General features: G+C 32.2%; 1 protein-coding gene across 2 annotated transcripts; it reads right to left on the bottom strand.

Annotated features, from left to right (window-relative positions):
• Nucleotides 1–515: 515 nt before the first annotated feature.
• LOC136219452 (haloacid dehalogenase-like hydrolase domain-containing protein At2g33255) lies at nucleotides 516–3,068 on the bottom strand. Of its 2 annotated transcripts, none has more exons than XM_066006863.1 (5): nucleotides 2,620–3,068; nucleotides 2,484–2,526; nucleotides 2,077–2,134; nucleotides 1,263–1,397; nucleotides 516–1,017 (listed from the first exon to the last, which is right to left on the bottom strand). In XM_066006863.1, exons 1-5 carry the CDS (start codon nucleotides 2,975–2,977, stop codon nucleotides 853–855), a joined length of 759 nt encoding a protein of 252 aa, XP_065862935.1. In that variant the 5' UTR covers nucleotides 2,978–3,068; the 3' UTR covers nucleotides 516–852. The 2 variants fall into 2 exon arrangements, with proteins under 2 accessions (XP_065862935.1, XP_065862934.1); XM_066006862.1 differs by having other exon boundaries at nucleotides 2,077–2,137; nucleotides 2,620–3,067.
• Between the last annotated feature and the right edge of the window lie 12,600 nt (nucleotides 3,069–15,668).

Below are 15,668 nucleotides of genomic sequence, written 5' to 3'. Positions count from 1 at the left end.
ATATAAATTTTATAAAAATTATACCACCTTGTTGGATCGGACTTGGACAATGAAAATTGATTATAGGTCCAACTCAGCCAAGATTTGTTAAAATCTGCATATTTTTTAAATGGGTTTGGATTGATAAAATAACACAGGCCGACCCAGTCCGACCCGTCTATTAATATTAATTATTAATTTATATATTAAATATTTAATTGTAAATATAAATTTTATAAAAATTATATATATTTTTAAGTGGGTTTATATGGATTGGACTTAAAATTTGATTTTTAAACCCGACCCGGCATAAACCCGTCTAAATTATTAATGGACTGAACTGGGCTTGGACTGAGCATTTTTACACTTAAGCCCGGCCCAGCTCAGCCATGGACATGTCCACTTAAAACACAATTGGCTCATTCACCAATCCATGAAATTTTTAAAATTTTTATGTATCAGGTTTTTATAGGTTAAGATTTTAACAAACTTATCAACTATTAAGATGAACAAATTTTACCAAACAATAAATTAGGTAACAAAAACCAATATTTTGGATAGATTATAGGACAAATGTTACAAAAGAATAAACATTTTTGAATAAGATAGGAGACTTGCTTTAAGCCTAATAGTAATAGAGAATGTCCTTTTAACAAGGAAATCGCTTCATCCACATTAAAAGATCATCCAAAGGCCATCTGGGGACTATTCTTCTTACCAGTCAGTTTTCATACTGGATTATAAATCACATGTAAGCAACCAAATAGAATCATTACAATTACATTACAAATTTGAATACATACTTGTAAAACCTTGAGGTTCTTCTATTCTAAACTAGACACTACCTAGATGAACCATAAACTCCATCAATCATCATGGAATTAAATCAAAGTTCATCTCCAATAGTGAATGAACTTCACTCAGGGAAGACACCTTGAAATCTGGTTCTGCTTCCGAATTCGCAAAATCAGTAGAACCATACCTCCCCTTTTCATCAAGCAAGCACGTGAATGCTCCGGCTCGTTTTCCACAAACCACCTGAAATTAGTTCAAGACCTCATTAACCTCACAAACCTGCTGATATTTCAGAATAATCATGGTAACAGAACAAGAACAAGTATGCCCCTATGATATGGAAAAACGATAGTATATATCTAGTTAGTAAAACCGTAGCCTGTTTTACAGCCATACAAAAATCCAGTGTTTAGATTACAATACAAGCATTAAAGCGAGTAATATAAGTATCAGAAAAATAAAGTTCTAGAAGGCAATATCATGCTTACATCGTCTTTAAGACTATCACCAACCATCATGACTTCATTAGGCTGAACTTCCCAAGTTGAACAAATATGAAGAAGAGGAGAGGGATCTGGTTTATATGGACGGAACTCCCTGCTTAATGCTGGAGAAAACATCACCTGCAGTAAGAGAACATAGCAAATAACATTATAAATCTAATGCTTATAATAGTATCCATTGGTAATGAAAAGATTTTAAAAAAATGAGCATCTGAAAAGTGCACAAATCCACAAAGAGGGGGAAAGAGAGTGAATATCACATGTTAGAGCCAGTTGCGGAAAGTACAGACCAGCAGTCAGTATAGGAATGGGTCCATAGTTCGAACCAGGGCAGGCATCAACATAGAGACAATAAGGCAGAAGTAACTACCATGAAAAAGCCCTTCTAGACAACGGGTTCAAAGTTTCAAGCTTAAGGGAAAGGAGAATCATGTCAGGCATGTTATCTACGAAAACTTGAAAAGAAAAATCAAATGCTTATTGTGTGTGTCTGTGACTATAAAGTTTACAACACAAAACTCACATTGCTTGATCCATGGTCCTCAAGAACACTAGATTGACCAGCATTACTGATTAAAATGGTGAACAACAGTGTAATGATTTAGCAGTCCCCACAGAGACATCCATCACAAGGACTAAATTCAAATATATTGGTTTTGACTTTTGAGAATTTGAAGAAGTTCGCCTTCACAAATCACAATTCTAAGCGCACTTGATCAAGAGTACAAAGAACTAAAGCATTTAAACTTCAAATGATATTCAGCAATCTTTGGGAAATGTAGGTTAAGTTAGAACTCACTCCAGACCGTAAATGAAAAAGATCCACTGCTTCCTTGACATTGCGAGTAATTAACCCTCTTCTGGACCAAACAAAAATAGTATCCATTCAATTACTACATATATACAATAGCACAAAAGTTGCCTCAAAAAACCATCATATTAAGCTTGAAAAATGTACCAAAAAGGAAAAAAGGAAGGAATAATTATGTTTCATAATGAATAACATCCAATTTAAAAGTGAAGGATGTAGTTGCAACTATTACATACCATCACATGAACACAACAAAATAGGTTCTAAACTGGGAAGTAAATTAACAACCTAAATTGCCAAGCAATGAAATCCGAAACAAAGCACATGAAGGTGAACTTAAAGAAATAAGCAGCAAAGTTTAAAAGGAAAAAAGGTTATAAAAATCGAAAATTGACCTTAATTGCTTTGAATCGAGGAACCCACAAAGCTCTACAGCGCCTGCACCATAGTTAACTCTAAAATTGATATCATTTTCCATTAACTGCCAAAATTCAGAGAATCCGACATGATACCGACCATAAAAGGACTAACCAGGCATAATCTGGAGGCGGTCCAGGCCCTGGCGCTCATAATCAAGGATAATCTCGTAAGCCTTGCGCTGCTTATCGGGATTCCAGTTCTCAATGTGGTGTAAGATGTCAATCCCAGAAGGATTTTCAGCTTTGATTCTGGAATACTCGACTTCTCCGAGAACTGCCTTGTACATTGCGGTGAAATCGATGACGGGAACAGTTAGGGTTCCGTCCATGTCGAAAACGACGCCTCTTAAGCGCGTTTTGGTGGTGAGTGCCATGGTAGAGTGAGAAAAGGGAAATCGGGATTTGGGGATGGTAGATTGTAAAATGGGAAGGTGAATGAAGAGGAAGGATTTGGAAAGGAGAGATGGCATGGAATGAGAAGAACAAGAGAGGACATGAGAATCGGATAGGAGTACTGTTGATGTGCTGGCGTTAAACGTGAATCATTCAGACCATTTAAAGATCAACTTTGTAGAAAACCCTATAACGTTGTGGGAAAAAGAAAAGATATATGCTAAGATAGAACTCATAAACCCTAATGATGTTGTTCGCACTAGACCAATAAGATATAGTCCTGATGATCAAAAGGAATTTGAAATACAAATAAAAGAATTATTAGACTTAAAATTAATTCAAGAAAGTAAAAGCCCTCATAGTAGCCCGACATTCTTAGTAAGAAAACATAGCGAACAAAAGAGAGGCAAAGCAAGAATGGTAATAGATTATCGAGAACTAAATAAGAAAACGATTTTTGATGGATATTTTTTACCTTATAAGAGAAATTTAATTAATAGATTATCAGGAAAAAAGTGGTTTAGTAAATTTGATTGTAAAAGTGGCTTTTGGCAAATTAAGCTTACTAAAGAATCAAGACCTTTAACAGCATTTAGTGCACCACAAGGACATTATGAATGGATTGTGTTACCTTTTGGTTTGAAAAATGCACCCCAGATATTTCAACGACGAATGGATACGATATTTAGAAAATTAAATGACTTCTGTGTAGTTTATGTCGATGATATATTAATCTATAGCAATAATATAGCAGACCATTTACAGCACCTAGATGCATTTATAAAAACAGTACGACAACATGGAATCCTTTTATCTGAAAAGAAATCAGAAATCTTTAAAAATAAAATAGAATATTTAGGATATATAATAGATAGTGAAGGATTACAACTACAAGATCATATCGTAACTAGAATCGAAAATTTTAAAGAAAAATTAGATACTAAGAAAGAAGTCCAACAATTTCTAGGAATAATAAATTATGCATCAGATTATATAAAAGACTTACCAAAATTACGACAACCCTTGCAAGAGCTAATTAAGAAACATAAAGTATTTGAATGGACGACAACTCACACTGATACTATAAGAAAAATAAAAGAAGCAGTAAAAGTTCTCCCAAAATTAAGACTACCTAAAGATAATGATCAATTAGAATTATATACAGATGCTAGTGATATCGGGTGGGGAGCAGTACTCATCGCATATAGAAAAGAAGATATAGACAAAGAAACTCCTTTAATATGTGGCTATAGATCAGGAACTTGGAAACCCTCAGAGAAAAATTATCATATCAATGAAAAAGAATTACTAGCTGTTAAAAATGGAATTAAAGGATTTAGGTATCATTTGTTACCTATAGAATTTATCATAAGAACAGATAATACACAAGTAGGAGCATTTATCAGAAATAAAATAGATCCCCTACCAGAATTGAACAAAAGAAGGCATTGGCAAAGTTTTTTCAATTGCTATAATTTTGTTGTTAAACCTATCTCTGGAAAACGAAATATCTTAGCTGATTTTTTGAGCAGGAATGGAGATAATGATCCAGCGAATATCAGAAATCAGAAATCAGAACCGCCAGATGCTGACAATGATCAGAAATCATGAGAACTTTCTGGACAACCTTGAGGAAGAACTCAAGAAACTCCAGTCTCAGAACAATCAGAATATACGAACCATGACTCCTAGATCATCTTATGAGTTGTTAGGAGATCTTCATAAGAAGCCAATTGAGCTGCCAACTTCATCTAGTGGACTCTCAGGAGCCACCACCTTGAACCATTCTAAGCTGATTAATCAGAACTCATCAGAAATCACAACCTCCCAGGTTATACAATTCCCTCCAGAAATGACAGAAGCATATAAGAATATCATGAAATTTTTTACATATAAGAAGAGTCAAACCGTATATAGAACCATTAAGATGACCAAATACCCTAGGTATATATGCTCAGAAGACTGCAGTCCAGATGTTGTTCAGAAACTATTTCGATATGGATTTCTGGACAAAGTCATGACTGATGAGAGCCTTAATAGTGTTTCAAAACTCCCATCTATCATACCCAGATCCATTGACGAACTTGGATTAAGATTTGGAAGAGGAATATTTTGTGTTCAAATTTTTGATGCTGCTATGGACTTAGAAGGGAAACCGATAATAATTGCTCAGATTTTTAAGACTGGTAGAAACACTAAGATTGATGTAGATAATTCCGACCATCAATGGGACATTCCATGCAAATTAGAAAATTTTAAATCTTGGTTAGGAGAAAAACGAGCACATGGAATCCATACGATCAAATGTAGACTCGAAGACTATATTAGAAATAAAAAGGTGGCTATAATAGCCAGATCGAATCATGGAGAAGTTGAAGAAATGATAACTATCAACTATTTAATGGAAATGGGTGATGAAACGAGTCAACAAATTTTGATAGAAATGCATACGAAATTGATGGATAAGAAATATAAACATAGTTCAGATACATTAGCCCATTATGAATCTATATATGGCCCAAGAAAATCATGTTTAATTAGAATTGAGCCCATAAGACCTGAGCCCATGAATATTGACTCCATAAGGCCCAAAGAAGAAGCCCATCCAAGAAAAGAGGAGGATCCATTTATTTAGAAAATGAGATAAAAATGGATAAGAAAAATAAGAAATATAAGAACGAGGTGTCAATACCTAAAGAAAAGGTGGCAATAAGATCAACACGTGGCAAGACATGAAGATATGAAGAGACATGTGTCCAAAGAAGAAGCATGAGGTGGAAACATTAGAGATTAGTGGCAAGATGTAAAGCTTGAGGTGGAAGAGCAAAATAAGAAGCATTCGACACGTGTAACCTAAAAGTTTGTACTTTTAACTTTTGTGATGATGTAATCTCCTTTTTGGTAATTTCACCTTTGATCTTCTACCTATATAAGGAGAAGACATATGATGTATGAGATATAACTTGCTTTGAGCAATAAAAGCTTTCTTTCTCTCTATATCCATGGCTTTCTAAACTTCCCCTTTTAGCATCCATAGTTGTTAACTACTTAAGTTTAACTTCCGTATAGCATATTAGTTTAAAAAGATCCAGAGTTATAAAGCAACAATAGTTAGCCTTCAGACAAATCCAAGAGGTGTGTAGAGATGCTGGAACACAGCCATAACCCATGATGATGATGAGAGGGTGTCAGGCAGAGTTCAGAAGTCTCCACTGAGGATTGCTTTGAAAGGTATACTAGAGTTCCTCTATAACTCTTGTTCTAATTAAATTACTTTGTTATCATTAGTTACACTTAAAGGTTTAATATATTATGGATGTTAAATTTCATTTAACAATGTTTACTTCAGCAGTCGTTTGTCTTCCTACCCTTTTTAGGGTCATAAGAGCGATCCTGCACACATTATACACATCAGAAAAAACGGTCCACATAAAATGGTATCAGAGCCTTCAAAGGATCTCACAAATAGTTAGAACTTTTTGAAATCACTATGTCATCTTCATATACCAGTATGTTTGCATCACAGCTTAATATTCATAGGAAAGCAGTTGATAAAATTACAAGCGGCATAATTGAATTAGATTTAAGCAATAGTTTAGAAATTTCTATTCTATTAGGCAAATTAATTATATTATTAGAATATTACCAACATCTCCTTAATATAGGAACTAGTGATCTAAATAGGCATATAATGTTAATAAGAAAAGTAGAAATGATTAAATGCCTAATTAATTTCACAATCGTGATTTTTCAGAATTATACACACTAGATAATGGATATACCAGTTGAAAGTCTTAGGATTATTGCTGAAAAACCATTAATTTATAATCAGGATATCAATCAACATATTATAAGTTGTAGAAGAGCATTACAAATTATGGAATTAAAAGATAGACAATTAGAAGTAGCACAAGGTGCTTTAGATGCTAAGCGTATTGAAAAGATAAAATTACAAAAAAGAGTTTTTGACTTAGAAGATGAAGTAAAACGATTAGAAGAAAAACATAGAGAGCAAGAAGAGACAATAGAAATTCAAAAACAAATAATTACTGAAAGTTACAGACATATTCAAGCTTTAATCAATGGAAGAGAATAAAGAAATAACAGAACAAACCCATACAGAAAATACTAATATCTACTATCAAATGGATACTTATGAAGGTGGTATAACTCAAACTTTAAGTTTTAAACCAGATATTTATCAGAAAATACAAGATGAAACTGAAGAGCTATCTGTAAATAAGATATTTAAAACAAAATGGTTTGAGAGAAATAAAAATATACGATATATTGTTCAGAAGCATGAGAATATTATAGATACAACTACTATAAATGGTAGAGCAAGGATAAATTTAATAACAAATGACGTAATAAAAAGAGAATTATCCAAATTATCACATAAAGAAGCAAAGAAATATAGGAATATTTACTTTGGAGGAATAGAATTCACTATAAAAGCATATTTTCAGAAAAATATCGATACTCCTATTCAAATATATGTATTAGATGATAGAATATTAGATAATATCCAAGATGCCTTAATAGCAGTAGTAAGAGGAAACTTAATTTATCAGAAACTTAAATTCACAATTCAACCAGATTTTAGTATCTCATTAGAAGATAAACATAAAGATCTAGCTTTAACACTCTATTATAAATTAGAAGGAATAAGAATGCCCCCAGGAAGTAAAGTAATTAGTATAGAAACAAAAATGATATATGCCCTTACAGGTAATCATCATATCAGAAAACAAAATGATAGGGATATATTAGTACCAAAATTATATCAGGAAATATTAGAACCACTAGAACATAAGGAAAATTCCATCATAACAATACCAGACGAAATATGTATAGATTTTAATTCTAGAAAACTACAACCAATCCAGAAATTATTACCTAGGATAGAAGGAGGAAGGTTAAGTTTTAAGAAAGACATAATAAGACAACCGAGAACATTAGATTTATTACATACATATTATGAAGATAAGTTACGAATAAAAGTAATATTATTTAATGAGCTACGAGCAACTGACTGTATAGCTGAAATTAATACAGGAACCAAAAGTTTAGTACATATTAGCCAAATAAATGAGAATAAATGTGAACTAATCGAACCACAAACTTATAACTGTCCAAATAGTACAAGAGAAATAATCATAACTAAAAGCATAAGAATTAGATTTAAAATTCAAGATCTAGAATATGAGATAATTGTAGGAGTAACAGAATATGATAGTACATATGCACTATTATTAGGATACGACTTTTTAAATAAAATAAAATATAAGATAAATAATGAAGGAATTACGATAGAGGACCAAAACAAAATACGGTATATAAATAAAATATGAACATACGACAACAACTTGATAAAAAAGAGAAAAAATTACAAATAATAAAAACTATTATGGCAGAGACAATCATAGAATCTCAAATAAAATATTTAGAAATTGAATCTAAACAACAGAGACTAGAATGTGAAATCAAACAATTAAACTCTTTATTAGAACCACCTAAGAAAGAATGGATCAAACTTGAAGACGGATGGATAAAAAGAATCTACAAAGATGAGTGATCCTAACCAAAAATTGGACCAAATATGGATAGAGATTGTAGCAAAAGAACAATTAAAGAATACTCTTAGTTTAATACAAGAAAACCATATTCAAATCCAAGAAATGATAACACATGAATTAACAAAACTGTGGAATACATCGGAAATACCAACGTTTAAGATAATTTTGGAAAAATTAAACATGTTAGTAGCTAATATAGACAAAAGAAAAAGACCCATAGAAGAAAGCTGTAGCATTACCTCAGGAGAAAATCTAAACATTACTATAACACAAACTAAAACTCCAGAAATAGTACCCATAGATGCTTGGAGACGAAGCAAGGACCCAATAATGATGGATATAAGTGCAATAAAACCTAAAATCCCTACAACCGTAAATAAAACCTTAGATCTGTTAACCGATTTACACAAAAAAGGACAATTCTAATCTAATGGCCGAACAAGAACATAGTGTAATAACATTTCTTAAAAATCACGCCCAAGAAATTATTGAAAAGGAAAAATACAAATATGAACCGCTAAAAAACAGCAAACTCAAAGACAATGATGCTAAACCATCCAATGTAGACGTAAGCACCGAAGCCGAATACCTTCAACTAAAAATCGAAAAACAACATAAAGAAATCAAAGACCTACAAAAAGAAAACATAAAATTAGTCATAAATTCGAGTACAGAATGGATCGAAAAATATAAAAAATATAAACACAAATTTAAAAATACTAAAAAAGAATTAAAAGAAACAAAGCTAGAATTAAAACAAACAAAAACAGAGCTAATCCACATTACAGACGAATTAAAAGAATTAAAGGAAGAAGTAAGAGTCTTAAGAACAATGGTTAAAGAAGTAAAAGGGAAAACTATTCACATCAGTAACAGTAGTAGTGATAGTTCAGATAGTTCAGATCTTCAAAGTGAAAATAAACTAAAAATCATTGGGTATATAGAAGAAGAAAATAAAGATGAAACAAAATTAATAGAAGAAAATCATCAAATAATGAAAGCATTAGAACAAATGAAGAACATTAATGCAATAATAGAAGAAGAACCAGAAAGTGATATAGAAAACAACGAATACAACAACAAATACACTAGGTATGAAGACTCAGATATAGGATCAGAAAATATAGTAAACGAAGATGCCGATAATTATCCAGAAGAAGAAATGATAGACCCCAATTTAGACGTAGTAACTAAAAGAGTACCTACGATTCCACAACATATACCTATAGGCCAACAAGGAGACTTTAAAGAATTTATAGGATCTATGTCTCAAGGATTAAATCCAAATGGATATTTTTTAGACTTAGATAATGTCTATGATGAACAAGAAATAAGTAGACGAATAAATGATTGGAATTTAGGAATGTACATAGCCTTAATGAATTCATCTCACACTGAAAATTTAGATTATATGTATGACCTAATCTCTAAAACAATGATAGGAAAAGTAGGATTTTGGATGGAATCTATAACTCATCAGTTAAGACCACAAATAGAAGCTTGTGCTCATGATTGGAAATCAATGTTATTATTATTCGATATGGTATTAAAAAGAGAATTTTTAGGAGAAAGATGGTTAGTGGCTAGAGAAACAGTATTTGCTGAAAGAAAAGCTGAAATAATAATGAATTTGAATAACATGAAATGTTGTAAAATTAGTAAATTACCAGAATATACTATCAGTTTTACTAAGTTCTTTTATGAAGCTAGGTTTTTACCACAAGAAGGATTGATATACCAACAACTATATTATGACCACTTACCAAACCCATACAACGTAGAAGTTTCAAAAGAATATACTCAATTAGAACCAAAAGAAAATACATTAGGAGAAAGAATTAGAGTACTACGAGCTTATCTTATGCGAAAATGTGAAGAATATAGAGTTCAACAAAAGGTTAAAAAGGATAAGAAACTCGGGTTACGAGAAATATGTGGATTCACGGAAAAACGGTTAGTTTTTGGTTGTGATGATAAAATTAGGAGAAAATATAGACGATATACTCCTAATCGCACTTATAGACATAATCCGACATATAAGAAGTCTTATACTAACAAGTATGATAATGGACGATTTCGACGAAAACGATTTAGACGATATAAAAATAATCCCGAAAATCGGAACAGATTTAGATATAAACGAAAATTTAGGAAAAGACGAGAAAGACCACTAAGGGATAAAAATACTAAACTTACAGAATGTAAATGTTGGAATTGTAATGAGAAAGGACATTATGCTAATAAATGCCCTAAATTAAAACAAAAAGGTGTCAAATATATAGGAACAACAGAATTTATAATGAGTCTAGAACAAATAAGAGCCAGCGATGATAAATGGCATAAAGAAGATGAATTTTATATTACTGAAACAGAAGGTGAGAACTCAGAAGAATTAGAACCAATAGAATATGAAGATAGTGAAACTAATAACTAATGGTAGCCATATATGTAGAAGCACCGGTAGAATATAAACCTAATAAGATTATAAAACGCCGCATATTTATAGATAGTGGAGCTGATATATGTTTAGCGAAGCAAGATGTACTAGTTCCCCATAAATGGAAAAGATCTAAAGGACATAAGGTCAGAGTTACAGGATTTAATGAACAAATGAAAGAATTAGATATTATAGCCGAAAATATGAGATTAATACTTAACAAGACAATCTTTCGATTACCCATAATTTATCAAGAAAATAATATGAAACAACATATATTATTAGGAAATAATTTTCTTGATTTCTTTCAAGTCCAGCTAATCAAACCTGAAACCATAAGTCTTTTAACTCCTTGTAATAAATGGATTATCCTTAAGCGCGTCCTACCTTTATATCCACTCACAATACATAATATCAAAACAACCAGAGATACTAATTTAGAACTTTTAAAACAAAAATATTTAGACCATTTAAAGATCAACTTTGGAGAAAACCCTATAACGTTGTGGGAAAAAGAAAAGATATATGCTAAGATAGAACTCATAAACCCTAATGATGTTGTTCGCACTAGACCAATAAGATATAGTCCTGATGATCAAAAGGAATTTGAAATACAAATAAAAGAATTATTAGACTTAAAATTAATTCAAGAAAGTAAAAGCCCTCATAGTAGCCCGGCATTCTTAGTAAGAAAACATAGCGAACAAAAGAGAGGCAAAGCAAGAATGGTAATAGATTATCGAGAACTAAATAAGAAAACGATTTTTGATGGATATTTTTTACCTTATAAGAGAAATTTAATTAATAGATTATCAGGAAAAAAGTGGTTTAGTAAATTTGATTGTAAAAGTGGCTTTTGGCAAATTAAGCTTACTAAAGAATCAAGACCTTTAACAGCATTTAGTGCACCACAAGGACATTATGAATGGATTGTGTTACCTTTTGGTTTGAAAAATGCACCCCAGATATTTCAACGACGAATGGATACGATATTTAGAAAATTAAATGACTTCTGTGTAGTTTATGTCGATGATATATTAATCTATAGCAATAATATAGCAGACCATTTACAGCACCTAGATGCATTTATAAAAACAGTACGACAACATGGAATCCTTTTATCTGAAAAGAAATCAGAAATCTTTAAAAATAAAATAGAATATTTAGGATATATAATAGATAGTGAAGGATTACAACTACAAGATCATATCGTAACTAGAATCGAAAATTTTAAAGAAAAATTAGATACTAAGAAAGAAGTCCAACAATTTCTAGGAATAATAAATTATGCATCAGATTATATAAAAGACTTACCAAAATTACGACAACCCTTGCAAGAGCTAATTAAGAAACATAAAGTATTTGAATGGACGACAACTCACACTGATACTATAAGAAAAATAAAAGAAGCAGTAAAAGTTCTCCCAAAATTAAGACTACCTAAAGATAATGATCAATTAGAATTATATACAGATGCTAGTGATATCGGGTGGGGAGCAGTACTCATCGCATATAGAAAAGAAGATATAGACAAAGAAACTCCTTTAATATGTGGCTATAGATCAGGAACTTGGAAACCCTCAGAGAAAAATTATCATATCAATGAAAAAGAATTACTAGCTGTTAAAAATGGAATTAAAGGATTTAGGTATCATTTGTTACCTATAGAATTTATCATAAGAACAGATAATACACAAGTAGGAGCATTTATCAGAAATAAAATAGATCCCCTACCAGAATTGAACAAAAGAAGGCATTGGCAAAGTTTTTTCAATTGCTATAATTTTGTTGTTAAACCTATCTCTGGAAAACGAAATATCTTAGCTGATTTTTTGAGCAGGAATGGAGATAATGATCCAGCGAATATCAGAAATCAGAAATCAGAACCGCCAGATGCTGGCAATGATCAGAAATCATGAGAACTTTCTGGACAACCTTGAGGAAGAACTCAAGAAACTCCAGTCTCAGAACAATCAGAATATACGAACCATGACTCCTAGATCATCTTATGAGTTGTTAGGAGATCTTCATAAGAAGCCAATTGAGCTGCCAACTTCATCTAGGGGACTCTCAGGAGCCACCACCTTGAACCATTCTAAGCTGATTAATCAGAACTCATCAGAAATCACAACCTCCCAGGTTATACAATTCCCTCCAGAAATGACAGAAGCATATAAGAATATCATGAAATTTTTTACATATAAGAAGAGTCAAACCGTATATAGAACCATTAAGATGACCAAATACCCTAGGTATATATGCTCAGAAGACTGCAGTCCAGATGTTGTTCAGAAACTATTTCGATATGGATTTCTGGACAAAGTCATGACTGATGAGAGCCTTAATAGTGTTTCAAAACTCCCATCTATCATACCCAGATCCATTGACGAACTTGGATTAAGATTTGGAAGAGGAATATTTTGTGTTCAAATTTTTGATGCTGCTATGGACTTAGAAGGGAAACCGATAATAATTGCTCAGATTTTTAAGACTGGTAGAAACACTAAGATTGATGTAGATAATTCCGACCATCAATGGGACATTCCATGCAAATTAGAAAATTTTAAATCTTGGTTAGGAGAAAAACGAGCACATGGAATCCATACGATCAAATGTAGACTCGAAGACTATATTAGAAATAAAAAGGTGGCTATAATAGCCAGATCGAATCATGGAGAAGTTGAAGAAATGATAACTATCAACTATTTAATGGAAATGGGTGATGAAACGAGTCAACAAATTTTGATAGAAATGCATACGAAATTGATGGATAAGAAATATAAACATAGTTCAGATACATTAGCCCATTATGAATCTATATATGGCCCAAGAAAATCATGTTTAATTAGAATTGAGCCCATAAGACCTGAGCCCATGAATATTGACTCCATAAGGCCCAAAGAAGAAGCCCATCCAAGAAAAGAGGAGGATCCATTTATTTAGAAAATGAGATAAAAATGGATAAGAAAAATAAGAAATATAAGAACGAGGTGTCAATACCTAAAGAAAAGGTGGCAATAAGATCAACACGTGGCAAGACATGAAGATATGAAGAGACATGTGTCCAAAGAAGAAGCATGAGGTGGAAACATTAGAGATTAGTGGCAAGATGTAAAGCTTGAGGTGGAAGAGCAAAATAAGAAGCATTCGACACGTGTAACCTAAAAGTTTGTACTTTTAACTTTTGTGATGATGTAATCTCCTTTTTGGTAATTTCACCTTTGATCTTCTACCTATATAAGGAGAAGACATATGATGTATGAGATATAACTTGCTTTGAGCAATAAAAGCTTTCTTTCTCTCTATATCCATGGCTTTCTAAACTTCCCCTTTTAGCATCCATAGTTGTTAACTACTTAAGTTTAACTTCCGTATAGCATATTAGTTTAAAAAGATCCAGAGTTATAAAGCAACAATAGTTAGCCTTCAGACAAATCCAAGAGGTGTGTAGAGATGCTGGAACACAGCCATAACCCATGATGATGATGAGAGGGTGTCAGGCAGAGTTCAGAAGTCTCCACTGAGGATTGCTTTGAAAGGTATACTAGAGTTCCTCTATAACTCTTGTTCTAATTAAATTACTTTGTTATCATTAGTTACACTTAAAGGTTTAATATATTATGGATGTTAAATTTCATTTAACAATGTTTACTTCAGCAGTCGTTTGTCTTCCTACCCTTTTTAGGGTCATAAGAGCGATCCTGCACACATTATACACATCAGAAAAAACGGTCCAGAATCGGATAGGAGTACTGTTGATGTGCTGGCGTTAAACGTGAATCATTCAGAATTGGTTTTACCATCACACAAATTATTATGAAAAGATTATTAAGAATTTATTATTATGAAAAAACAATTTCACAATACAATATACACAACCACTACCGAAATTGACACTAATATCATTTAAAAAACTTAATAAAAATTTACACTCTTCTAATATAAAACCATAAGCAGATTTAAAGGGTTCTTCCCTCAAATCAACATCTGATTCAATCTCACATCTTCTTAAACTTTTATTTTTTTAACCAACCCATCACTTCCTTTATACACACTGTTTCTCCATCTCTGATTTGATAATTGCCTAGGAGAAGTTTATAAAACGCACCAACTAGCTTTCAATATTGCGAAGCACAACCTAATTTTTTAACATTGTTCGCAGACTAATATGATATAAAACAAGTCGCTTTGGCTAACACATCGACAACATTGATTGCAGACCGCTTGATAAAAGATACATTACTATTCTCAAGATCCAATAATATGGATTTACAATCAGATACAATCACACCAAAGCTAGAAACAGAAACATCTTGATAATGTAAAGCATTTAATAAGAGTTGTGAGTCTGTTTTGATAATGACATCGTTGAGGCCACGATTTTTTTATCCAAAAAAGGACTTTCCTCATGTAAGACCTTCGGCAAGTAAATGGTCCACATGACAAGAGATGATACTATTCATTGTTGCTACAAAACTGCCAAATGAGTTGCAAAGAACACAACCTTTGCAAGCATGCCACGTGAGATTTCGCATATTGCTCGACACCTTCAACTCCCTAAATCTTTTCCAAAAACTAGTTGGATGGTGTGTACTCTGATTTAGGCTCATATTGTATCCACTTTTTATCCTATATTTCTCATAATGTTCCGGATAGGGGTGAGCAAATTAACCGGTAACCGAAAACCGAACCGAAATTTTAATTTGGTTCGGTTATTCGGTCTTTGGTAATCGGTTCGGTTTTTAACTATTG

This window comes from Euphorbia lathyris, chromosome 2, assembly GCF_963576675.1.
Source record: "Euphorbia lathyris chromosome 2, ddEupLath1.1, whole genome shotgun sequence".
In the NCBI taxonomy this organism is placed as follows: Eukaryota; Viridiplantae; Streptophyta; class Magnoliopsida; order Malpighiales; family Euphorbiaceae; genus Euphorbia; species Euphorbia lathyris.
The sequence above is the reverse complement of the archived record's forward strand: the minus strand, read 5'-3'. Positions and strand labels throughout refer to the sequence as shown.